Source organism: Nymphalis io, chromosome 17 (assembly GCF_905147045.1).
Source record: "Nymphalis io chromosome 17, ilAglIoxx1.1, whole genome shotgun sequence".
In the NCBI taxonomy this organism is placed as follows: Eukaryota; Metazoa; Arthropoda; class Insecta; order Lepidoptera; family Nymphalidae; genus Nymphalis; species Nymphalis io.
In genome coordinates, this window is record NC_065904.1 from 5,032,034 (window position 1) to 5,057,818 (window position 25,785).

A 25,785-nucleotide genomic window follows, 5' to 3' on the forward strand; every position below is an offset into this window, starting at 1 on the left:
CGAGGGTCTATCAACAGACCCGCAAACTCCGTGCGCTCGACGCGTTAAAGCGGCGGGAACATTGGAGGCCTGTTTTTTTAGTAAAGGGATCAATAAACTACCTATGAGTTGGCAAAAGTGCATAGAAAACAACGGTGCATACTTTCATTAATTAAATATATTTTACAAAAAAAAAGACTTATTCCTCCCATACAAAACGCCAATTTCATATGTAAGGACCAAATATTAACGAGTAAAAAATATGGTAGGCACAATGACGCTACCTACATTCGCATTTGTTATTTTGACACATATTTTATGTTATGCTGATTAAAAAACTACTGGTTTCAAAATATCGATTATACTATACATACAACTATATATATATATATATATATATATATATATATATATATATATATATTTATATTTAGTATTTGTCTTTATTTGAAATGTATTAACTACTATAACTGCTACACCACATAATTTTACCGCGTTTTATTTTTAACGTAATATACAGATAAAATAAACTCTCAAACGTCAAATTGTTTTGCCATTTATGAGATTGACTTTTTAATTCGTTATTCGGCTTTAGTGTCGATATTTTAGTGCATTTTGTCGTTTACAGTTCGACTCTTTTGCACGCTTTATGGTATTTATTAATTTTTAAACATTAACCGACAAGGACATGACTACAATTTATGTAGAGAACGAGAAAATATTTCGTATCATGCGAATGCATCTGTATGCTGAAAGATCTAACAAAAAAAGAACTATGACGTTATTTTTTAGGAAGAAACATATTTGAATTTGGAACACGAATTCCGTTTAAATTTTTAATATCGAGATAGATGTATTATTGCTATTATTGTTAGCGCTTTTCGACGAGACCTATGGATAGATACCTCTAGATAGAATAGATCTATAGATTGGACTTATACCATAAAGTCGAACATTATGGTTACCAATAAATTAAAAATAATTTGTTTCGCATTACCTCGATACATTATAACGTTGTTGAATACAACACTACAATTGAATCATAAATTTAAAATAATTAAAAATATTTATTATCGTTAAATAGCTCTTATTACTACGTATATAGGGGTGATATTTAATTTTTCCTATCATATATCATGTCGAGTAACTTTAAGAATAGATCAGGCGACATGGTTGTCTCATTGGGTAGTTGTCGGACGCGCTGTACTACCGAATTGTAGCGGTCCCTTTCTTCCGTTTGGTATATTGCGGGTAGATCCAATTCTTCGTAAAGTCTCTTGATCCGTTCAATGTGTGCCGGTTCTGGGCTTCCGTAGCAGGCTGTGAATACATTTCTCTGTTTCGTATTAAGCCTTTGCAGTGCTTGTACAGCGAGCCAGGAACATTTGCCCTCTTGAATGTCAGTACCCACTTTGCCAGTTACTTTTTCTATCCCGAAAGTATCTATAAAGTCGTCCTGTAAAATAGCACATTTATATACATACATTTATTTTAAACCTTTACAAGATAGAAATTTGTATGGTTTAATTGTTTTTTAGTGTATTCTATAGTTTATACTAAAAGGAAAAAAACGGATATAATAACATTAATAAAATGTATTATCCATATTGTGTTATCATTTTATATAATGTCGAGAGCTCGTAATATTGACCGAGAATAATATTGTAAGACTTTAAAACTAATTTTATGAATATTTTATTCTTCCAAGATAATAATAATACTTTATTGTTACCCATTACATACATATTATAAAAAGTAGCCTTGACTCTTGAACTGGTGTTACCCGTGCGTTAGAAGTCAGATCCTTCCCATTAAATTATTACAAAGTATTACAATTATAAAGTTGAACATAATTAATAGAACACAAAGTAATAATCGAAGATGCTCAAATCTAAATACTTACTTAAATAATCTTTAGTACATTTCTTTACAATATATACCAAAATTATGCTTGTAATAATAATCTATTATATATTGTGCAATAGCTATTGTAATTACATATATATACAAACAATTGTAACAGTAACAGCCTGTGAATGTCCCACTGCTGGGCTAAGGCCTCCTCTCCCGTTTTGAGAAGAAGGTATGGAGCTTATTTCCCCACGCTGCTCCAAAGCGGGTTGGTGGAATACTCATGTGGCAGAATTTCAGTGAAATTAGACACATGCAGGTTTCCTCACGATGTTTTCCTTCACCGTATAGCACTTATTATAATCACAAATTAAGCACATGAAAATTCAGTGAAGCTTTACAAGTTTGAACCCACGATCGTCGGTTAAGACTCACGCGTTCTTACCACTGGGCTTCGGCTTATAACAATTGTAACATAACTATAAATTCATCAACTATATCCTCACCTGCATTTGAAATAGATGTCCAATTTCTAAACATATTTCTTCAGCTATTTTATGGGTTTTCTTATCTGTATTGTTGGCCAATAGCAGTCCCAAGCAAACTGGTAGCTTGTAGGTGTAATACGCTGTCTTGTATTTAACGATAGAACTGTACCGTTCTAACGTAAATAGTGTGTAATCATTCTTGTTGCGATGTGCCATCGTGTAGTCCAAGTGTTGACCCACTGAAGTGTACAGCAGCGCCTTGAAATAAATAATAAGGCCAATTAGCAGTACGGCAATGTGCCACTGCTAGACTGAGTCTTGTTTCGATTTCGAATGTCTACGTACGAGATTTATAGAGATACATTTTGAAGATAAAAATCTACGTTCGAAATACACTCATACTTCAATCGAATCATTAAAACTATGTCGACTGTGAAATATTTAAAATAAGTTGCCATTTTAATTATTTAACTTATTCATATATATTATATAATTATACAAATTATATTAGGATAGAAGACCAGTGACAGACAGACAGACATTCGTGTAATGGTGATTATCTTCTCTCATTAGGCAATGCAAGAAGTTTAAATTAACATCGTAAAAAACTGCATCGCCGTGTTTTATATACATACATACACAAACCATTTTTAAATATTCTATTAATTCTACTAACAAATTATCACTTTATCGCAATCGAATCGAAGCGTAATCGTTGCCGTTTAACATTTAAACGAAGATTTAACGGTTTAAAAAGTTATTAATAAATTATACAAAAACGTTTCATTAAAATAAAAATTCTTATAATTTCATAGTTTCATTATTTATAAACCAATAAAGGGTTTTAATTCATTATTAAATCCGTACTTAAGTGACTAATCTTTCTAGGTTGAAATAAACATAAAATCTGGTCATTCATTTCATTGGTCTGGGATTGCCCATAACAGTATAAATTTAAAAAAAAAAGTTGAGAAAGTTACAACTTCGCGGCAGATGGCGCGATTGCATCTTGACCTATTGAGGAAATACTTTACAACATTCTTGATAGCTTATATTAGGAGTGTGTTAATACCCGTTGGGTTAAAGATTGAATCTGCAACATTTTACTGGTGGTAGAGCTTTGTGCAAGCTCGTCTGGGTAGGAACCACCCACTCATCAGATATTCTACCGCAAAATAGCAGTACTTGGTATTGTTAAGTTCCAGTTTGAAGGGTGAGTGAGCCAGTGTAATTACAGGCACAAGGGACATAACATGTTAGTTCCCAAGGTTGGGAAGGTTCCATTGGTGATGTAAGCGATGGTTAACATTTCTTACAATGCCAATGTCTATGGGCGTTGGTGACCACTTACCATCAGGTAATGCTCGTCCGCCTTCCTATTCTATAAAAAAAATCATATACATATCTGCGTGTAAGTTATTGAGGCTGTGATCAATCGATATACACTTTGCTAAATATTTGGCAATATGTGGAATTCAGTTTCTGATGGAAATCCTTCAAACTATGGCGTTTTAACGTATATAATGTTTATTTCAATTATACGCATAAAATATTTAAATTTTAATAAAATGGCTGGTAATTCGCCACAAATAATTTTCAAGAAGGGCGATAAAGCTCTTCTGAAAAACTACCGCCCCATTTCACATTTAAGCCATGTTTACAAATTGTTTTCGAGGGTAATCACGAATCGTCTTGCCCGAAAATTCGATGACTTCCAACCCGTGGAGCAGGCTGGGTTTCGAAAAAGCTTCAGTACCGTAGACCACATACACACACTAAGGCAAATAATACAGAAGACCGAGGAATATAATCAGCCTCTATGCCTAGCGTTTGTGGACTACGAAAAAGCCTTCGATACCATCGAGACCTGGGCTGTTCTGGAATCCATGCAGAGATGCCTAATTGACTGTCGGTATGTCCAGGTGGTAAAGTGTTTGTACGAAGCCGCAACCATGACCGTCCAAGTACAAGATCAGAGCACAAGACCAATCCAATTGCATCGCGGGGTAAGACAGGGAGATGTAATATCACCGAAACTCTTTACCAATGCATTGGAGGACGTCTTCAAGACGCTCGATTGGAACGGACGCGGCATTAATATAAATGGCCAACACATTACACATCTGCGATTTGCCGACGACATTGTCATCATGGCGGAGACTCTGCAGGATTTGGAAGAGATGCTAAACAGCCTGAGCGATTCTTCAAGACAAGTAGGTCTCGGGATGAACATTGAAAAGACCAAAATTATGGCAAACCGTCATGTATCCCCGAGACCAGTGGTCGTAAATGGCTCTCCACTTGAAGTTGTGCAGGAATATATCTACCTGGGCCAAACTATACAACTTGGCCGGCACAACTTTGAGAAGGAGGCTAAAAGAAGAATACGTTTGGGCTGGGCGGCATTCGGGAGGTTACGTCATATTTTTGAATCGTCGATCCCACAGTCGCTTAAGACCAGGGTCTTCAATCAGTGCGTCCTACCTGTAATGACTTACGGTGCCGAAACGTGGACACTTACCGTAGGACTGGTCCACCAATTTAGGGTCGCTCAGCGAGCAATGGAACGCGCGATGCTTGGGGTTTCTCTGGCAGATAGAATCCGAAATGAGGACATTCGCCAGAGAACTAAAGTCACCGACATCGCGCTTAGAATTAGCTCGCTGAAGTGGAAGTGGGCTGGTCATGTCTCCAGGCGCATTGATGGCCGATGGAGCCGACACGTGTTGGAGTGGAGACCACGCTTAGGCAAACGTAGTGTAGGACGCCCTGTGACAAGATGGGCCGACGATTTAAAAAAGGTGGCAGGTTCGGGATGGATGCGGACTGCCCAAGATCGGGATGCTTCGTCCAGCAGTGGACGGCAAAAGGCTGAAAAAAAAAAAAAAAAAAAAAAAAAAAAAAAAAAAAAAAAAAAAAAAAAAAAAAAAAAAAAAAAATATTACTTTTAAAAGAGGCAGTTATTTTTAAATCACTGACAGACATTTTAACTTTTTTTATATTTTTATATATTAATGTGGGACGTAAATCAAATAAAGGTACGCATATATATTCCAAATATTATAAAAAATATAAAATATATTCAAAAACCAATAGTTTAGTACCGGGAAGTATTTAACGTTTATTTTATATATTGAAATAAATGCAATTATATACAATAAATAGGTGATATTATCTTGTAAATAACTTTGTACGTATAAACGTGTAAAAGATTTGATAATTATAAAGATGTTAAAAAACCGGTTAATACATTTTATCTATATAATGAATTAACTTACCCACGATGTCCTATCAATATACATAGTAATTATAGTTATACTTAGATTTATAGGCGTACAGAACTTATATGGCAATGGTGGGGGGGGGGGGGTTCATCATCATCATCAATTCCGAACTAAATGAAATCACTAGCGAATCAAAATTCATTGTGTTCCGGTTTGAAGTGTAAGTGAGCCAGGTGCCGAATTCTACTAATCCATAACGATTACGATACGTTCTCGATTCAATTCCGATTCAACTTTGACTAATCTACGTATATTAATTCGAATTGGTACCCAACCAATAATATGTTAACATACCGTTCGTCAAAACCATACATAATTGTTAACTTTTATGCCAATAGTCGATAATTAAATTAAAGTAGAGGAAAACGAATAAACGGCAACGATTACGCTTCGATTCGATTGCGATAAAGTGACAATTTGTTAGTAGAGTACTGGTGGTAGAGCTTTGTGCAAGCTCGTCTGGGTAGGTACCACCCACTCATCAGATATTCTACCGCAAAACAGCAATACTTGGTATTGTTGTGTTCCGGTTTGAAGGGTGAATGAGCCAGTGTAATTACAGGCACAAGGGACATAACATCTTAGTTCCCAAGGTTGGTGGCGCATTGGTGATGTAAGCGATGGTTAACATTTCTTACATTGCCAATGTCTAAGGGCGTTTGGTGACCACTTACCATCAGGTGGCCCATATGCTCGTCCCCCTTCCTATACTATAAAAGTAGAATTACTCCCCAGAATATTTAAAGGTGGTTTGTGTCTTGTATATTAATATCGGCGGCGATGCATTTTTTTAGGATGTTAATTTAAACTTCTTGCATTCCCTAATGAGAGAAGGTAATCACCAATACACGAACCTGTCACTGGTCTGCTATCCTAATATAATATTAAAAGAATTACCTCATTAAACTGATCCACTATGTATTTGTACTGAGGTAGATGCTCGCAGTAAATTTTCAGTATCTCATATATAGCTGAATGTATTAATATAGAATCGTTGATAGCTCCCAGTCCGATGTTCGGCAGTCGGTACCAGCACGGGACCCCACGGCGCTTCGTGGATCCGTCCATGATATCGTCCATCACCAAGAAGTATGCATGTAACTGTTACACAAAAACAAAAAAAAGCATTGTTAAGCACTGCAGCGCTTTAAAATTTTAACTTAAGTAATATTTTTTAATCTCACTGGACGAAAAGACTTTCTTGAAACATCCTTAATATATTATTTGTAATAGATATCATGTATACTAATACAAGCACATGGAATGCACGCTTGTCACTGCCCAAGGTTGGGGAAGTATTGGCGATGCAAGAAACGGTTCTTATTTCCTACAGCGTCAGCGTCTATAAGCGGGCGCGAACACTTATCCAGTAATATTCCATTTGCCAGCCCGACTATCTATTCCAATATTTAAAAAAATACGGTGATCTTTCTGCTAAAATTAGTCACTTAATTTTTTGCAAATCTCAATAAAGTACTCCAAAGCCATCTTATATTCATTTTTCTATATAAATATAAACCCGAGCCGAAATGAGGGCCGACAACAACTTGTTTTATTCATATATTATATAAATATTTATTGTACATAAAAACTATATATTAACCCGAGATGGCCCAGTGGTAAGAACGCGTGAATCTTAACCGATGATCGTGGGTTCAAACCCGGGCAAGCACCACTGAATTTTCATGTGCTTAATTTGTGATTATAATTCATCTTGTGCTTTATGGTGAAGGAAAACATCGTGAGGAAACCTGCATGTGTCTAATTTCACTGAAATTCTACCACATGAGTATTCCACCAACCCGCATTGGAGCAACGTGGTGGAATAAGCTCCAAACCGCAAAAAGTGGACAGGAGGCCTTTAGCCCAGCAGTGGGACATTCACAGGCTGTTACGGAATTACGGAAAAACTATATCATAATATATAATGTAAGTTTTAATACCTTTTTGTTAATTGAGATTGTAAATACAATGTATAACAATTAAATATATATTAAATATATTAAATCGATATAGTTTATATATATATATAGTAAAATAAATATTAGACGAAATGGTGTGACCTAACTCGTCATACAACATAAATAGTTTATGCTAAGAATAGAAGCCATTTTTTTAAGACTATGTTTATCGTTCTACATTGTATATTTAAGAATTATAATGTGCCTATTTATATTTATCTATACTCGTGCCATATAAAGTTACTTATGTACAGATAAATCAGCCTGGAGACGTTTTTGCGTTTGTAGTAGTGTTACAAATACAGTAATTTAAACTAGTTTGCGCTAGCTACCAAATGCCTCGAATTCTCGTATAAGTAGCGTTAGAAGTATAATTTAGTTTATTGTTATTTTCTTACTAATTAGTTTAAAATAAAAGAATGTCATGGCTGGAAATAGCTGAGATGGCCTAGTGGTTAGAACGCGTGAATCTTAACCAATGATCTTGAGTTCAAACCCGGGCAAGCACCACTGAATTTTCACACCTGAATGAGTGGAATAAGCTCCAAACCTTCTCCTCAAAAGGGAGAGGAGGCCTTAGCCCAGCAGTGGGACATTAAGAGACTGTTACTGAATGGCAGGAAAAGAGAAATGTTTGTATACATGCTATTGAAGAGGAAATACGTTTAATAAATATAAACGTGTTTGTTTATTAATTTATCTGCTGACGGTGCTATAAAATAAATGCACAAAAACCTCTACAAACGGATCTAGCTGTATAATGTAATATTTATTTCATTTACAGTAACAGTAACAGCCTGTTAATGTCCCACTGCTGGGCTAAGGCCTCCTCTCCCTTTTGAGGAGTAGGTTTGGAGCTTATTCCACCACGCTGCTCCAATGCGGGTTGGTAGAATACACATGTGGCAGAATTTCAATGAAATTAGACACATGCAGGTTTCCTCACGATGTTTTCCTTCACCGTTAAGCACGAGATGAATTATAAACACAAATTAAGCACATGAAAATTCAGTGGTGCTCGCCCGGGTTTGAATCCACGATCATCGGTTAAGATTCACGCGTTCTTACCACTAGGCCATCTCGGCTTATAAATTATTAACTTTATTTCATTTACTTATAAATTATTAGTTTTAATGATTACTAGTATTCGTCCGCGGTTTCGCCTGCGTAAAAGCAGAGGGGCGGGTTTTGGGTAAAAAAACTGCCTACGTCCGTCCTCGGGGTTCAAGCTTACTTTATATCAAATTTCATCAAAATCGGTTTAGTGTTCTATCCATGAAAGCGTAACATACAGACAGTTACTTTCGCATTTAAAGTAATAATATAGATTTATGATTTTTATTGAAAGGAGCAGCGAATCAAGTAGATACGTGACCCCTTGTCTAAGTTCTCTCGTCATTATTCTAGAGGCAAATTGCAAACAAGAATATTATTGCCGTGTTCCGGTATGAAGAGTGACAACTTACATTGCACAGCTAGCTGAGTATTGGCCACAGACAAATAATATATATGTCGCATTGACAGTTTATTAAATGTCACAAAAATTAATGTCATTTACAATTTAAATTCTAATATATAATAAAAAATAACACAATTCACATGCTAACCAAATACATATGAGATACATATGTTCAACTTTAATACATAACTGGTTGTAGCTCATGAGGTGGGCGTTCCAGCGTTAATAATTGCGGTACAGTTTAACACCAATGATTATTTTTTATTATTAATTAAAATTATTATTTATTCTTAATAAATTTATATATATATATAAATTATAATATTATTATTAATGCACATAGTAATATTACATATACGACAGATGAACTATTTCCTCCCCACAGTTACAGTTCTTGTTGCATATTCCACTTGACCTTTAGACATACCAAGATAGTTTCGTAGGAAAAACTTCAACATCTGCATTTGATATTTAAAAATAAACGTGCATATATTAACGGTACGTTTTAAGTGAGATACATAGTACAAACATATTTTATACGTGATAAAAATATAAGTAAAAGCCCGTGAATGTCTCACTGCTGGGCTAACGCCTCCCTCTCCCTTTTTGAGGAGAACGTTTTGGACCTTATTCCACCGCGCTGCTCCAATGCGGGTTGGAATACACATGTGGCAGATTTCAGTGAAATAAGACACATGCAGGTTTCCTAATGATGTTTTCCGTCACCATCAAGCACGAGATGAATTATAATCAAAAATTAAGCACATGAAATCTTAGCAGCAATGACTTAAGCAATTATCTTATCTTTTATCAAAAACTTGATACCTTGGGTTATATTATTTCAATTTTCGTGTACGTCTCTAAATTATTTTGAAAATAAAATACAGCCTATGTTACTTGCTGATAATGAAGCTTTCTCTTGGTGAAAGAACTTAAGTGAAAATGTGAAATCGGTTAAGTGGTTTTGGTTCCATTACAAACAGACATACAAAAAATCAAACCTAATCTCTTTATGATATTATAGTATAGACAGCATATTGGGCATCAATGAAACGATCGCCTCCGGGACATTTCAAATTAGAAATATTTTTTGTAAACAAACCCTAATGAATAAGTGAAATACTTCTTTAGTGACTATATTTATTTTAACTTGAAACATTAAAAAGATAACGAATCAAAACACATCATTAGTTTACTTGTGTACTCGAATGTATTTTATTTATATGTGCAATCATCGAGATTAAAGTTTAAAGGTCAAATTTTAAAGTTTCCATATACCATGTTGTACATATAGTGCAATAGGAACAAGGTACGAGTCTAAAGATAAAATAAATAACATGAACTATTACAATCGGTGAGGGAATAAAGGTAAACAAACCGTACAATTACAAATTGCATGCGATTTGCTAATTGTTCTGCTGTATTAAGCACTATAAACAGTTCTTGATTAATTTACCTTTAATTATAATACAACACTATGCCACTTAACTAGTTATAAACATGTTAATTTAACTTTCGAAATTCCGATTACAACTTCGCGGACATTGAAAGCGCCATTTTTTCACGAATCCATAGTGAATATCATAGATTATTCAAGATATCGACCAATTATATTACGTCTAATGATATCGGTATCAAAGTTGTTTATTTGGTTTTACTTCTCTTGTGGTCGGAATAGACTATAATTAATCACGTTTCCATTTCGTGAAATCAAAAAAAAAGCAGAAGCCTATACTCTGTAAATTTGAAGTGTTGTACATACTCCTTTTAAAATATCTAAAGTTGTCGGTTCTGCGTCTGAACTCTTTCGTACTATAATGTGTACAGCTAATCTCTCTTAACCTTAATCAGTCAAGAGGACGTCATTATCAAATCATTAAACATGCTAACGTTAAAAGCGTAAAGTATACTTTATATTTATTTACTTGTATAATTTTTTCAAACAAAACAAATTTTGAAACGACTTTAAAAATCGAACTATTTCCCCAGTGAGTTTGTATATACGTATATGCACTATTATATTGGCAATTTAAACACCGCCTTTTTTTTTCTTATACTGTTATCTATGGGAATAGAATAAGTCCTAAGTGAAGATTGTGGAATCAAATATTCTGTCTATCAAGTAACCTACTATTAAGTAATGACCTATTAAAGTATATCATTTTTAAATTAAATATGGTTAAGATTATTATATAACTGTTAGTTTTACGATTAAATTGTTAATAAAATATAATAGTCACCATTTCGACGCACCATCCTACGACTCGGCTCACTTTCAGAGATTCTTCCGTTATGTTTTCTGGGTTCTCCAAAGTTTCATATGCGAGCGTTGTCGTCAAACCTCGAGTTTTTTTGCCGCCATGTAGATTATATTCTAGAACCTAAAATTTGATTTTATTTAAAGCAATGTGAATTTATATAATATTTATAGGTTTCAATAACTATTTATGATATATATAAATATATAAAAAACAATAGTTTAGTTTTATTATAAGACATAAATATATAAGTTAGTAGTATTTGTTCGTTTGTGCATGTTGTGTATTATAAAATTGGATCGTAGTTCCCGAATAATAAAATAGATTTAAGAAAATGGTAGAGATGGCCCAGTGGTAAGAACGCGTGAATCTTAACCGATGATCGTAGGTTCAAGCCCGGGCAAGCACCACTGAATATTCATGTGCTTAATTTGTGTTTATAATTCATCTCGTGCTTGACGGTGAAGGAAAACATCGTGAGGAAACCTACATGTGTCTAATTTCATTGAAATTCTGCCACATGTGTATTCTACCAACCCGCATTGGAGCAGCGTGGTGGAATAAGCTCTAAACGTTCTCCTCAAAAAGGGAGAGGGAGGCCTTAGCCCAGCCGTGGGACATTAACAGGCTGTTACTGTTACTGAATATCTAATTGAGACATCCTATCTGTGTCAGGAGGGCAGTTTCTATTTGATGAGCGACACCTTAGTTTTCGGTATGCGGAATTTTGTAGGCATTTCATGAAATCGACGAAATGATTAAAAACAGTAGGGAAATAGTGGTTATATATAATATAATATAATATATTATATAAATACATAGATAACATTAATTGATTAATGATCCTGGTAAAAAAAAACATAAATATTTCTCTTTACAGAGGTTGCCTGAAAGAGATCACTATATAAGGCCGCCTTTACGTACTACTTGTTATTATATGTTTGTAAATTGTGTGTAAAAAATAAATAAATAAATAAAAATAGATAACATTGGTCTTGTTTATTTATTTTCGATTAATCTAAACATATAATAAGTGTAGCTGAGCTGCATCTGTACATTAAATATCTTATTGTATTAAGTCATTTTTGTCAATTGAGAGGCCAGATTATATTTAGCATATAAACTATTGTAAAATATTTGTCTGTCTTTCTGTTACCATGTGACGGATTTTTATGAAGCTTGGTATGGCGATTATAAATCATACAGAATATTTTAAATTTATATTGTATATAATATTTCTCATTCCTAAGGGAAAATATAAAATTATGTTCAAGCAAAAATTAAGCCAAAACTAAAAATATTCTGGAACTTTTTAGAATGCAGATAAAACCGCAGGGTACTGGCATTTAATAAAAAACCTTATAGTAATATTTTTAAATTCATACCTTTTTGGTCCATTTTGCAACTTCGGGTATATTAGTGAATCTTGTGTTTTTTAACATTGTCTCCATAATGTTCGGCAATAGGTCCTGGAATGTTTCCTTTTCCCTTTGCAACTCCGATATTGATGCATTTGTTGACATTTTAAGAAAGTTTTGCTGTTGTATACTATAAAAAAAATATTCTAAATTATTTTTCAACAGTCAACTAAATTAGGTTTAACTAATTTTATAATTAAAAAATAATGTTTTAATGAAAATTGCTTAAAATTTAAAAGGATTTTTTATATAGAAAATAAATGAAAAGTTAACATTTAATAAATTTTACTCGATAGAAGCTAATGAGTAGATTGACAAGCTAAAATACAAAAAAAATAATTAAAAAATAAATATGGTAGATATATAGTAAATATTTCAATCATATTTTATCATAGAAATTTTAATATATCCATGTTGTATTTGGATGTTGTATCATTGGCACACACCATAGCTAATCTGATTAGTTTGAACTGAGAGAACAAATTCATGTAATGTCCCATTTAAAAGAAGGATGAATATAATTACGAATACAATATTAAATCTCTTTATTCAGAGATTAAGATTGGAGATTAATGATATATATAAGGCTTTACAAATCTATTGTTGTATTTGCAGTTTAAAATTGTATTTCATTTTAAGTAACAATACTGAATAGATTTGACTCTTTGACATGAATTTTAATGTTCTATTTTTGAATTCGTATTCATGTGTAAATTTGAATGACTTACATATCTGATTAAGTCTTCTTTGAGCACAGATATACTATCTCATACTTCTTTACATTTTCTTATACATTATTATATTTTTTTAATATAATGCCTTAAATACATTCTGCATAATTTACATCAATTAATTGTTAATACATATTGATTAAATGTATTGATAAACAAATTTAATTTTAAGAATTGCAAAAATGTTTATATTATATATTTTTAAAAGTAAGCATATAAACATATAAAATAATATTAAGCAAGTATATTAGGTATTATTAAATGTTTATTTTTATTTTTAAGGTAAGTTTTTTTATTTTTTTAAATGAGTTTAAATCACATTAGTCAAAATAAAAAAAAGCAAATATAAAGAATATATTTTGTTAGTTTGTGATAGTATGATATTATCTTTGTCACATTAAATTAAAATTGTATGATACTAACCTGATATTTTTTATGCTTAAGCGGCCACTTCTACTTACTATTCTAAAAATCGACATCTCTAATTATTTCTTTTTAATTTAGGCTACGCGCCAACAACTTTCTCTGAATATATTCTAATGACACGTTTAACGAAGGTCTTCAAAAATTATTTTCTAATCTGCAAAATAATATTATTGTTAATTACAGAAAACATTAATACAAAAGGCAAACTATTTAAGAATTACAATTAAAAAAATACCATCACGTAAATAACGAAACGTAAAGACTAAATGATTTTTGACTATAAATATAATAACTTCTGCCTACAGTGTAGGCAACTAGAACAACCTAACTAAACTGACACTTGACAGTGAATGACATCTGTGACTTTGATAGATTGTACGGTTGCCAGCACATATATCTATATTTTCAGCAAAAAGTTTAACTTTTTAGATAAAATGATTAAATATCACTGAAATAGAAAATGATGTATTTTCTTACAAACAAAAAAAAAACCTTATTTGGCAATAACTATTTCAATTAAATCAAGAGAAAGAGGTACAATTGGTATTTAAATTATCTTAATGTATAGTATATCTTTGTATCTAGCATGTCAATAAAATATAAAATCTGGTCCTATTTACTTTGAACATTTGTACGTCCACTAAAGCATATACATTATTTCCAATGTCTATATTTAAATTTTAAAATGAAAGTATTTAATCAGTGTTGCTTAGATTGAGGAATCATTTAAATTTTGAGTATGAACATAATAGTTGGAATTTCATCGCATTTTGCATTAAACTAAAACGATAACATAAAAAATATAAATATATTATTATTAGGCATTAAAGATAGGATTAAATAATTTTTTTTTTGGCAAATTATTAGTTTTACGGATTTTCTAAGTTAAATATTCGCATGCTATTCTACGATGTTTTATAGATAACTAGTTTTCAGGTGTTAGGTATAAAAATAATGTATGTCCTTCGTTTTCTATTGTTTCGTCGGCAGTTTAGTCATGAAAGCGTAACAGACAATAGTTACTTTCGCATTTATAATATAAGTTTAGATTAAATCGCCACTAAAACAGCCGACAAGGCAGTAAAATTAATTAAAATTTTTCGTTTTGTCGTGTATAAGTTAATGAAATATATAATTCATATTTAATAAGATAACTTAATTTACGAGTTTATAGCGATAGCTATTTTATTATGTATATATTTTTTTTATTATCATGAAATTTGTGGGTTAATAATTACAAAGGAAATATATATATTTTGATTTTAAAATAAAATTATGTATTCAGTGAGTATCACATTTAATAAACATTATTTTTATATCCATTATCAATAAAATTAAAAAAGATAACAAGCACTCAACGTGATAATTAAAAACATTCATTCACATTTCCATCAACATTATTTCTATTTTTATGTGATGTAAAAGTTAAACTATAAATATTTGTAATTAAAAATAAAACATGTCAAGATTAAATACACTTCTTTTTCTTGTTCCTAATCAGATATCACTTATACATTACAGCAATATTTGTAGCTATACCACTATATCTTAAAAATACGCCTAACCCTGTTTTATATAATTTTAGAGTTTGTATTTCATGTAAACCCTAATTGTTTAATAATATGCTGCCATTATCTCAATTGAATACAGCCAATTTCATTGGTAATTATTTAATTTATAAGCCATTAAATTAAATTTAGGGCAAACAAAGAATATAAAATTTCTCAGACCTTATAATACTGATGCATAGAAGGACGCTGTTGTTTTAAGTAGAAATATATGGGCATTAAATATACATGCACTAATTTACATTTAAATCGATGAACGATATTAATATTGGCAATATTTTTTCAAAGAGCTTATCCCAATAATAAACTACGTCAAAATATAATTCTAAGTCCAAATATAATCCTATGTTAGTAATAATCACTTTATAATATTATTTAAATGCTTCGCCTAAAGATATTATCGAGAATTTTGAAAAATAAATCGTGCGGAAGTCCTCTTGTGACTTGCTGTATTTGTGTTCTGAGGAGATCATAAGTGGCCTCTTCGTAGACCGAGTATGTGTGAGGTAACTGAAGCTCTTCGTATAGGTCTTTGATTTTTTGAACGTCTTCAGGCTTGGAGCTGCCGTAGTGGTCTTCCATGAGCTGACGTTGCGCTGCTGACGCCCTCTGGAGCGCGACAACTGCCAACCAAGTACACTTTCCGTCTTGAATGTCAGTTCCGTTTTTGCCCATCACTGCTGGATCTCCAAAGCAGTCGAGGAAGTCATCCTGTAAAGATAAAATGATTTTATTTATAAAATATTTATTATTGACTATATAAGAAAATAATAATACAAACGTTACTTCGCCCGTAACTTTATATTTAAATATGGATTCTAGTAGTTATTTGATACATTTTAAATTTACCAAAATTTAGATCAAACTCTTAGGCACGGTAAGATGTAAGGCAAGGGGAAAATGGCTCACTGGCCCAGTAAGGAGTTTTGAAGAGAAGGAGTCTGAACAGACCATTTTTTCCGACCTATGGTAATTCCCTCACGATTTATATCATCGCTGTGTGTTTACGAGAATGTATATAAATTTATCATAATAAAACAAATTTATTAATTATATTTGCTTATTCCAATGTATATCATCAAAATCTCATTAGTTCTTGTCGGGGTTAGAAGCCGTTACCTTTGCTTTAGAGCATACATAAATACATAAAATATGTATATTATCAAGAATACTTTGTAAGCATTAATTTATAATCTATTCATTAGTACCAATAAAGCCTCAAGGGCACTTCAATTTCTAATTAAAGAGATAAAAACATTTGGGAGGATTTTAGGAAAAATAGCTGTTAACGCTTGGTCCTATAAAACTAATTCGAAATATATAAAAAATTTCATAAAATGTGTTACGTATAATGTATATAATAATAACAATAATATTAAAAAAAAAAACGTTTGAAAATAGAAACTTAATTTATTTCCTTTTGTTGCCAACTTAAGAACTCGACTAAAATTCCACTTAAACGAGAATTTAATGCAATCCTGAATGCGATAGTGATAATTAAACGTTGTATAACAGTATTATTTTTAATTAATCATGATTTTTTCCTAAGATACAATTGTAAGGAAAAATGTAACTGATGAATAATTCTACTGTAAATTTATCTCTATCTTATAAAAGGAAGGCAGAATGGTATGTGGTCACTATCACCCATATACATTGGCCTTGTTAAAAAAAATAAAAAACACTCCCTACACTAACAACCAAATCTTAGACATGTACAGCAGTTACGTTAAAACAGCAGTACATTCTTGGTATTGTTATGTTGCAGTTAAAAGGGTGAGTACCTCAGTGAAACTTTAGACAAAAGGGACATAATATCTTAGTTCCCGAGTTTGATGGCGCATTGGCGATGTAAGAATTGGTTAATATTTCACACGGCGCCAAAGTCTATGGGTGGTGGTGACCACTTACCATCAGGAGTTCCATTCACGTCCACCTAACGATATTATAAAAAAAGTTTCCTAACTTTAATTTTTATTGCTAAAAGAATACGTCAATATATTCCATATATAAAAATAAAGATACTTACTTGAATTTGGAAAAATTCTCCCATTTCCAATAAGATGGTCTTCGCTTGCCTATGTGTCTCGGGGTCGTCCACTCCGGCCATGAGGAGAGCGAGACCGACGGGCATTTGGAATGTATAGTAAGACGTCCTGTACTTCGTGATTGCTTCATACTTTTCCATTGTGAACTGTTCCAGGTCTGGTTTGTTCGTTTTTGACATTAGTCTGGTCAAGTGTTGTCCGATTGCGCATTTCAAGAGCATCTACAAAAGAGTAACATTCGTTTTGAGTAACGAAATACAATAACATATAATAAATAGGCATCAATCATGCCTTGTATTTGTATATATATATGTAGTTATTTATAAAAAACCGTTGCATGCGAAATTCGCAGAATGCAATCTAATTGCAATGTATTTAATTTCAATAGACTCTTTAAAATAATAAAACAAAACAAAATGTACTTGGAAACATTAATTTGTTGATCAATTATTGTTAATCCATTATTTTACTTAGATATTTTTTTATTGAAATGTGATTTCACAATTTATATATCCAATCATATAATAACACGTTATATGCTATATTTAATGAAACGTTCTAATTAGATTAAAGATAAAAAGGTTATATTATAAGGCAGTTAATGCTATTTATCTTTTCTATTTTGATAAGGCATGTATGCATTATTATGTCATACATCATACCTAGATAAAGAAAAAAAAATACGTATTAAGGCCAACTGCCTTAATACGTAAATTTTTTAAAAATATGTTTTTTTATGGAATATTTTTTCTTTTATTTTATATGTATGTTTAATCTTTTTTACTGTAACAAAAAACATTAAAAATATATATATAGTATATTGATTTAAACGTGTATAAATGCGGACTTATTCCAAAAACGCATCTTTAGCAGTCAAGTTCAAATAGGTACTCTATGGGTGGTATTAATATTATTTTGATTTATAATTTAATATGAGCCGAGGTAGTCTAGTGGAAAAGAACGCCTGACTTCCCACTTCGCGTGAAAACCCAGGCAAGCACCACTAAATTTTCATGTGCCTAATTTGGGTTTATAATTGACCTCGTGCTCGTCTGTGAAGGAAAACATTGCGAGGAAGCCTGCATATATCAAATTTAATTAAAATTCTGCCACATGTGTATCTACTAACCCGTATTGGAGTAGCATTGTGGAATAGGATCAACCTTCTCCTCAAAATGGAGATGAGCCTAGTAGGTAATTTACAGGTGTTACTCTAAAATTTTATTTCATATAAGTACATACATAATAAATATAAGGACGCGATACTAATAATTATTATGTATTATAATATGTATGTAAGTATGAATACCGTTATGTATTACCTCATTGAACATTTCCATAACATTCTTGTAGTAGGGCTTGTTCGAAAAGTAACGTTTAAGGGTTGAATACATCGCGGAGTGCATCATACTCGCATCATTGACACCACCAAGGCCGACGTTGGGTTGACGGTACCAGCAAGGAACGCCGCGACGCATTTCCGTACCATCCATTATATCGTTAAGTATAAGTTGGTATGTATGAAACTGTAACAAGATAATTCATTTAATTTTTTAACGCTAAATTATTACAATATATAAGTAGAGAATTTATATCATACATAATATACATAACAGTAGGTATATAATATCCATATATTATAAGACTATGGAGAACTTTATGGTCTGTAAACAATAGTTCGGGTACATATGATTGTTTATGATTCCTGCATGTCAGATGAAGTTTCGACAAATTTGTATGAATATACCTCAATAGATATAGGTAGATGTTTGCCCAGCTGTGAGAGTTTTCGGGTTGTTTTATGAATAATTAATTTAGTTTATGACTACTGTCAGTGCCTCTTACTTACTCGTCTTTCTATAATATAAATCGTACATAATTGCGGTATATATAATAACTTAAAATATTCAAATAAGACTCATTAGCAAGTTAAATAAAATGAATAAATTATTAAAAGTTATTGCTCGTTTTAAAACTATTGCTATAGAATAATATTTCTGCATATAAAGTATAAAACTAAATAAAAGAATAGAATAAACCGCGCTAAATCCTTTGTCAAAAACGCAAATAACGCTCCCATTGATAGGCAGAGCTGTAAAATAGACATAATAGGTATTTTAAAATAAGCAATAAGATTCAACTTTAATAATAACAAAAACAAAATATAGGCATATAGGCTCAAATTAAATTAAGGTAAAATAATAACAGACTCATATGATTAATTAACATTCATGTGATAATATAAAATAACTTGAAATATTTCCTCTGCGTATGTATAATATATGTTTTTATTTAGATTTTTTATTTTCATATTACGAGATCACAAAAACTAATGTTTTTGTTCATAGCTCGGTCAGTGTCGAGAATTGTCAAGGTTAATATAGTTAATATTATAATATACATATAAAGTATAACATTAATTTGACACCTACTTCCCGATGTTTTGGTTTACTATACATTTCATGCAAACATGTCTTAGAAAAATTCACGCATTTTAATAAAATTAGGTAAATTATAATAATGTAAACGAAAACAGATATATTTTAATATTTTAAATATTCGAAGTAAAAACGATTGTACAGCCTATAATAATATAAATAGGTACGTAATATAGCCACAATGGAGCGAAAAAAATTTAAGTAAATTTGAACACTACTCTGAACATTGCTCCATGCATTAAGATTTGTGAATAATAAGAAATACACGTTCATTTGCTAGCTTATTTAGTCAAGAGAGATTGTTGCCCATGACAACCCGAATAACATGTAAAACAGAGTCTCATCCGTAGCAACACGAATGACATATAACTCATTGCATGTTTTTGTGTATGAATCTTGTGTAGTGTCTGTCAGTAATCCAAGCCTTACATCTACGTTTTATCAGATCGCCTTATGTATTAATTACCTTATTATTGAAACCCCTTTTATATCCCTATTAGATAATCTTTTACTAAAACTAACTAAATATCTTATTACTTTTGTTAACCTATTGTTTATTATGAATTACGATAAAAAGTGTATGCATAAGTAAATAATATATGCATACGATTATTTATTGACAGCTTATTGCAATCTATCTTAGAGAAAGGGGGCGAACTGAACATAGACAATAAAAATATATATTTTCTGATGCTTACCATTTCAGTGCACCATCCCATTATATTGGCCAAGTGAATATTTTCTGGTGTCAAGTTTTCTTGTGTTTCCAGCATTTTGTAAGCGAGTACAGTCGCGAGACCGCGATTTTTTTTTCCATTCGGGACGTTGTACTGCAACAGCTGAAACAAACAATAAATCAATTAAAGATATTCAGTTAGGGGGTAGATTTCATACATTACTAACATCCCTCAGGATGGACGTCACTAGAGTCTCAAATTTCAAGGCGGAGTCTAGTACTCGCCCCCACGCCCGCTGACGGTGACGGTGAAAAAAAATTCCCTTAGACTATTATATTATTTTATTTATTGTTGTAAGAATTTGGTTTGTTATTGAGGTAATCATAAAACGTTCTACAAAATAAACAAACAAATGTTTGAAATTCGAATGACATAAAATTCCAAACAATTTTTTAATGGAATTAATTTCAATCACAATTCGCGCGTATAATAAATTTACATTTATTCTGCTATGTCACGTTTTCGTACACGCATTTATTATAATTTATATAACGCTGTAAAAAAAGTTATAATACATTTCATTGCAATTCGTGTAATATATAAGCACGCGGAAACAATGAAAATTGTTATCAATCTTTTTAAAATCGTTTTTTTAAGACTTATTCTTTTAAAGTAAAATAACTAATACATTAATTTTATTCGGTTCTATAAGTTCGATTATTCGGTAGGACATACATTTCGCGGAATCAAAATATTTTTTAAATGGTATACAAATTACAATGTCATAATTTACAGCCTTAAAAATGAAAAAAAATATATAAGAAAGATATTATTAATAATAACATGTCTTTGAAAGATGCTTCTTGAATTATAAACAGTCAACATTTTTTATAAAGCGCATAATTTCTAGACACTTACCTAAGCGTGTTTTATAGAAACACTAATAAATGTATGCAAAATTATTTTTTCCAACTTTTGATTTGAATAACACAAATAAATAATGTTTTCAATTTAATGTTCTGATCAACATTTTGATTCAGATTTGTCAATATTGCAGAACAAATATATTACGCAAAACAAATACCTAACTTAACAAGGTTTCCTTTGAATTGCTTAACTGAGAAGTTTTCTTTTGACGAATTTTGTCACTTATTCCATTTTTTATTGGGTTTTGTAATCTTTTGTTAACTACGAGCTGGTTAGCAACGGACAATGCTATTATTATTAAATACTTCAATATAAACTGACGTCACGTATAATACTATTTTTTTTTTCAAATTAATATCCGTCGATTTATTCTTTAACTTTTTAAAAAACACCTTGGACTTATTCTAATCAAGTATCGAAGTCTAAAATAAAAAAAAAACTAACACTGATAAGTCCAGATTACATATTTTCCAAGGATTTTTTTATATAGGTGTAAAAATGTAGGTAATAATAATTAGCTTTTTAGAAAGTACATTCACGTACGATCATAATTATTAGAAAGTTAGAAATGTCTAGATATTTTTTTTATAACTTAGATGTCTTAGAACCACCAAGTCAAGAGGTCGTTCTATAAATATCTCCAACTCCAATTAAGACCTGTTTTCGTGACAAGTTTTTGCTATAGCAAGATAATATATATACTGGTCAATGTATTACACCCTTTGACCACACTTCTATTGCTTAAATATTGAATTATCAGACAATTATCTATGCCTTCTATTTATTGAAACAATTTCATTATTATATTTATTATTAACCTCAACTGTAAAATACATTGCTTATTCTGCGTCGCAAGAGTAACCGGTTCAATATTATGCACAAAGTCAACAGATTTAAATATATTGACTTTAATATTTGCATTTGTTTACACTAAATACTTCGTTTTGGAGTTAAAGCGGTTCTATATCATTCTGTCTAAACACTGACAAAAACAACATAGAACGTACCTTGGCCAACCACTTGCTGGCTTCCGGCACGTCAATATGCTTGCCAGTTTCAGTGAGGTCCCTCACGATGTCCGGGAAGCAAGCCATGAACTCCCGGGACTGGTCTTTGGAGACGGCCAGTCCACGGGCAGCTAGTGGCATTTGCTGAGGAGTGAGGGTCGACAGGAATCTAAAGATAAAAATTTTAATTGGCATATTTGCTGCTACTATAACAATGTACCAATTATTAGATGACCAATTTCTTAATATCTGATAAATAAATAACTGCACCTGTGCACCGAATATTCAGTTATTTTTATCAATGTACACAATTGAGGTTCGTGTCATTGTTTGTTTATTGATTGCCGCATTTGTTGTTGATTTAAATATACCCTATTTAAATCAAACAACATAACAATAAATAACAATAAAACAATAAAAATAAATATTATGCTTTATGGTTATCAATTATGTAATTAACAAAATAATATATGCGATAAGGTTATTAATGCTCCAGTCAATGTTTGTTACATTTCATATCAGTGTAACAAAATATATTAATAGAACATATTTAGTTCAACTTATTAAAAGTTAAAATAACTTCGACACTGAAATTAAATCTTTTAAAAAATAAATACACAAAGCATCATGAATGTAAATATAAATATGGTAATTGAGTTGCGACACCAATACGGGATTGTGTATTACTTACATCGGAGTAAATAGATATTCAATGTACGCGCGATACGACTGCTAATGTTACGCAAACTGCCACTCCGGTTAAGAGAGTTCACTGACCTGTGATATTTCTGCAACTTCAGCAACCTCTTCGGTCCCGTTTCTTCATTTTGTGTCTTGATGTTTTGCTGGTCCAGCCGGGGCGCCATGGAATCGGAGTTAGTGACGCTAGTTGTCTTGCTGATTTGCCGACGCAACTCATTCTTGTAAAATTGCAGAATTTTTTCTGCACTCTTCCTTGTAGAGAACATGTTCGAAATCAAAATTATTCTTCCAGAAATTTTAATTAAAAACAATCAAATATTTGCACGCGTTTCAAAAGTTTTATCAATGCGAAAAGTCGTTTACTGTAGTTATAATAAAAATATGTTATATCTTAGTAGGGAGTACCGCAAACGTCTGTCCACAAACAGTATTTGTGACTGACTGATTCTTTGTTATGTTTTGCTCCTTACTAGTTGCCAGTCAGAGCGGGTTTACTCAAAATAAGCAGTAGGGTTGTATACAATGTTTACATTCATTTTATCGACATCGATAACGTTATCAATGAACTTATTTTTTCCCATTCGAACACAGAGCATACATAGTGTGAATATTACTATCAACAAATATATAACGTGGGTGATAATTTATTAAATGTTATCAATAACTTACATTTCATAACATATCATTTACTTTGTTATAATTAAATCAGAATTTTATAATTTAAACCATTTTTATATACCTAATAAAATTTAATATTATCGATAATGTTATAATTAAGCTTTGTAGTACAACATGCGTGCGCAACAAAACAAACCGGCCGGCGCCCCTCTCTTGGTGCCACGCGGGCGACGTCACGTAGGCATTGGCTTCGGGGCCATCGTTATAGGTTATGGTATACGAGCATCGCTTGCTGACACCTATCGCATCATGCAACGATTATGCCCTAAAATAATTATGTAAGTCTGTTGCTTTCGTTACTATTCGGCTGTTAGAAGTAAAAATATTGTTAAGAAAATTATATGGAGTTTTATTGCTTTTATTCCATGGTTAGAATACAAGTATATGACAATGACTGCGTCGTGCTGCGTCCTCTACTTTTTCTTCCTATTAATAGATCTTGAAAATATATTTATTTAAATTTCGAACTACAGATAACTTACATTCTGACTGATAATTGTTCTAGATTGTATGAGCGATTCACATGGCTCTAAAATTTTTCTAAAACAGAAGTAATCATTACATTTTTTATAAATTATCCTTTAAGCCGAGACGGTTCAGTGGTTAGGGTACCCGTTAGGTTCAAAACCGGGCAAGAATAAATTAATTTTCATGTGCTTAATTTGTGTGTATAAATTTATCTCTCGCTCGTCGAAATCGGATAAAAATATCTAAAAGTATTAAAGCAGCGAAGTAAAATAAAATCCAATCGATCTTCTTAAAAAATAAAAAGCAGAGCAGGCCTCCAGCCCAGCAGTGGGACATCTACAGGCTGTCCGTTTACTACTTTGTACTTTGCACGTAAAGCCGTTGGTCCTGCGCCTGAACTCTTTCCGGTCGTGTCGTATTTGCCGTTCCATCGGATTATGAGAGTTGAGGAATAGAGAGTGCACCTGTGTTTGTGCACACACTTGTGTGCACAGTTGGTTGTCCTGCGCAGTTGGTTGATCTCTCTTGAGATTGGCCGCCGTAGCCGAAATCGGTCTGTAGGGTATTATTTTACGTACTTTCACTGCCTCTACATAAAATAGAGCTGCACTTTTCACTTCATAGTTAAGCGTTAAAAACTTAATATTTAAATGAATATTTAATATTATTTTAAAATCATTCAAAATGCATTTTATGGTATTATTTAGATATTGAGAAAGATATTCTAAAAACAAATTATTTATTGTCTTAGAAAATGACTGCTACTACTATTATTATCTTGTGCTTGACGGTGAAGGAAAACATCGCGATTAAACGAGCATGTTTCTAATTTCATTGAAATTATGCCACATGTGTATTGTACTAACCCGCATTGGAGCAGCGTGGTGGAATAAGTTCTAAACCTTCTCCTCAAAAAGGAGAGGAGGCCTTAGCCCAGCAGTGGGTCATTAACAGGCTGTTACTGTTACTGTTGAGTGGGTAGTTGGGAACCACCAAAGAATAATTATTTGTATTGATGTTTCGGTTTGAAGGGTACTAAGCCAGTGTTATTACAGGCACAGCGACAGTTCTACTACTTTTTAAAGGTAACGATCAGAACAAATCTAATCTTTCAATATTGAAGCATTATCGATATCTTATCGAAGTTAAAGTTAAAAGTAATACCGATAACTTTTCGGAAAAGAGATCCAGACCTATGAAGAATAAACAAAAAAAAAAAAACTTTGAGTTATTATAATTTTGTATTGCTATTCGCTACTATTTGACTAATACCTACCAACATCCTACGCACTTTTTGTTTGTTATTATAGTTTAAATGTGTTTCTTACTGTAGTAAATCTTATTTATACGCTTAATAATTGAATCAAAATGTACATAACAGAGACCTAGACCGATATAATTACATGTAAGTGCAGTT

General features: G+C 31.9%; 2 protein-coding genes across 2 annotated transcripts; both read right to left on the minus strand.

The window, feature by feature from the left end:
* Positions 1 to 417: 417 nt before the first annotated feature.
* LOC126775107 (farnesyl pyrophosphate synthase-like) lies at positions 418 to 14,184 on the minus strand. Its single transcript, XM_050496874.1, has 7 exons — positions 14,091 to 14,184; positions 13,853 to 14,009; positions 12,666 to 12,828; positions 11,263 to 11,403; positions 6,500 to 6,703; positions 2,337 to 2,576; positions 418 to 1,435 (listed from the first exon to the last, which is right to left on the minus strand). The coding sequence occupies exons 2-7, from the start codon at positions 13,906 to 13,908 to the stop codon at positions 1,094 to 1,096; spliced, it is 1,146 nt and encodes a 381-aa protein (XP_050352831.1). The 5' UTR covers positions 13,909 to 14,009; positions 14,091 to 14,184; the 3' UTR covers positions 418 to 1,093.
* A 1,139-nt stretch (positions 14,185 to 15,323) lies between these two features.
* LOC126775103 (farnesyl pyrophosphate synthase-like) lies at positions 15,324 to 23,679 on the minus strand. Its single transcript, XM_050496870.1, has 6 exons — positions 23,298 to 23,679; positions 22,521 to 22,689; positions 20,608 to 20,748; positions 18,794 to 18,997; positions 17,453 to 17,692; positions 15,324 to 16,134 (listed from the first exon to the last, which is right to left on the minus strand). The coding sequence occupies exons 1-6, from the start codon at positions 23,486 to 23,488 to the stop codon at positions 15,799 to 15,801; spliced, it is 1,281 nt and encodes a 426-aa protein (XP_050352827.1). The 5' UTR covers positions 23,489 to 23,679; the 3' UTR covers positions 15,324 to 15,798.
* Positions 23,680 to 25,785: the final 2,106 nt, after the last annotated feature.

Coding starts and splice junctions, on each gene's coding strand:
- LOC126775107 (XM_050496874.1), bottom strand. CDS start 13,908: ATGTCGATTTTTAGAATAGTAAGTAGAAGTGGCCGCTTAAGCATAAAA. Junction 2,577..6,499: donor TAGTGGATCAGTTTAATGAG/GTAATTCTTTTA, acceptor ATTTATTTCAAG/GCGCTGCTGTACACTTCAGT. Junction 1,436..2,336: donor GACATCTATTTCAAATGCAG/GTGAGGATATAG, acceptor GCTATTTTACAG/GACGACTTTATAGATACTTT.
- LOC126775103 (XM_050496870.1), bottom strand. CDS start 23,488: ATGTTCTCTACAAGGAAGAGTGCAGAAAAAATTCTGCAATTTTACAAG. Junction 18,998..20,607: donor TGGGATGGTGCACTGAAATG/GTAAGCATCAGA, acceptor ATCTTGTTACAG/TTTCATACATACCAACTTAT. Junction 17,693..18,793: donor TTATGGAAATGTTCAATGAG/GTAATACATAAC, acceptor ACTCTTTTGTAG/ATGCTCTTGAAATGCGCAAT.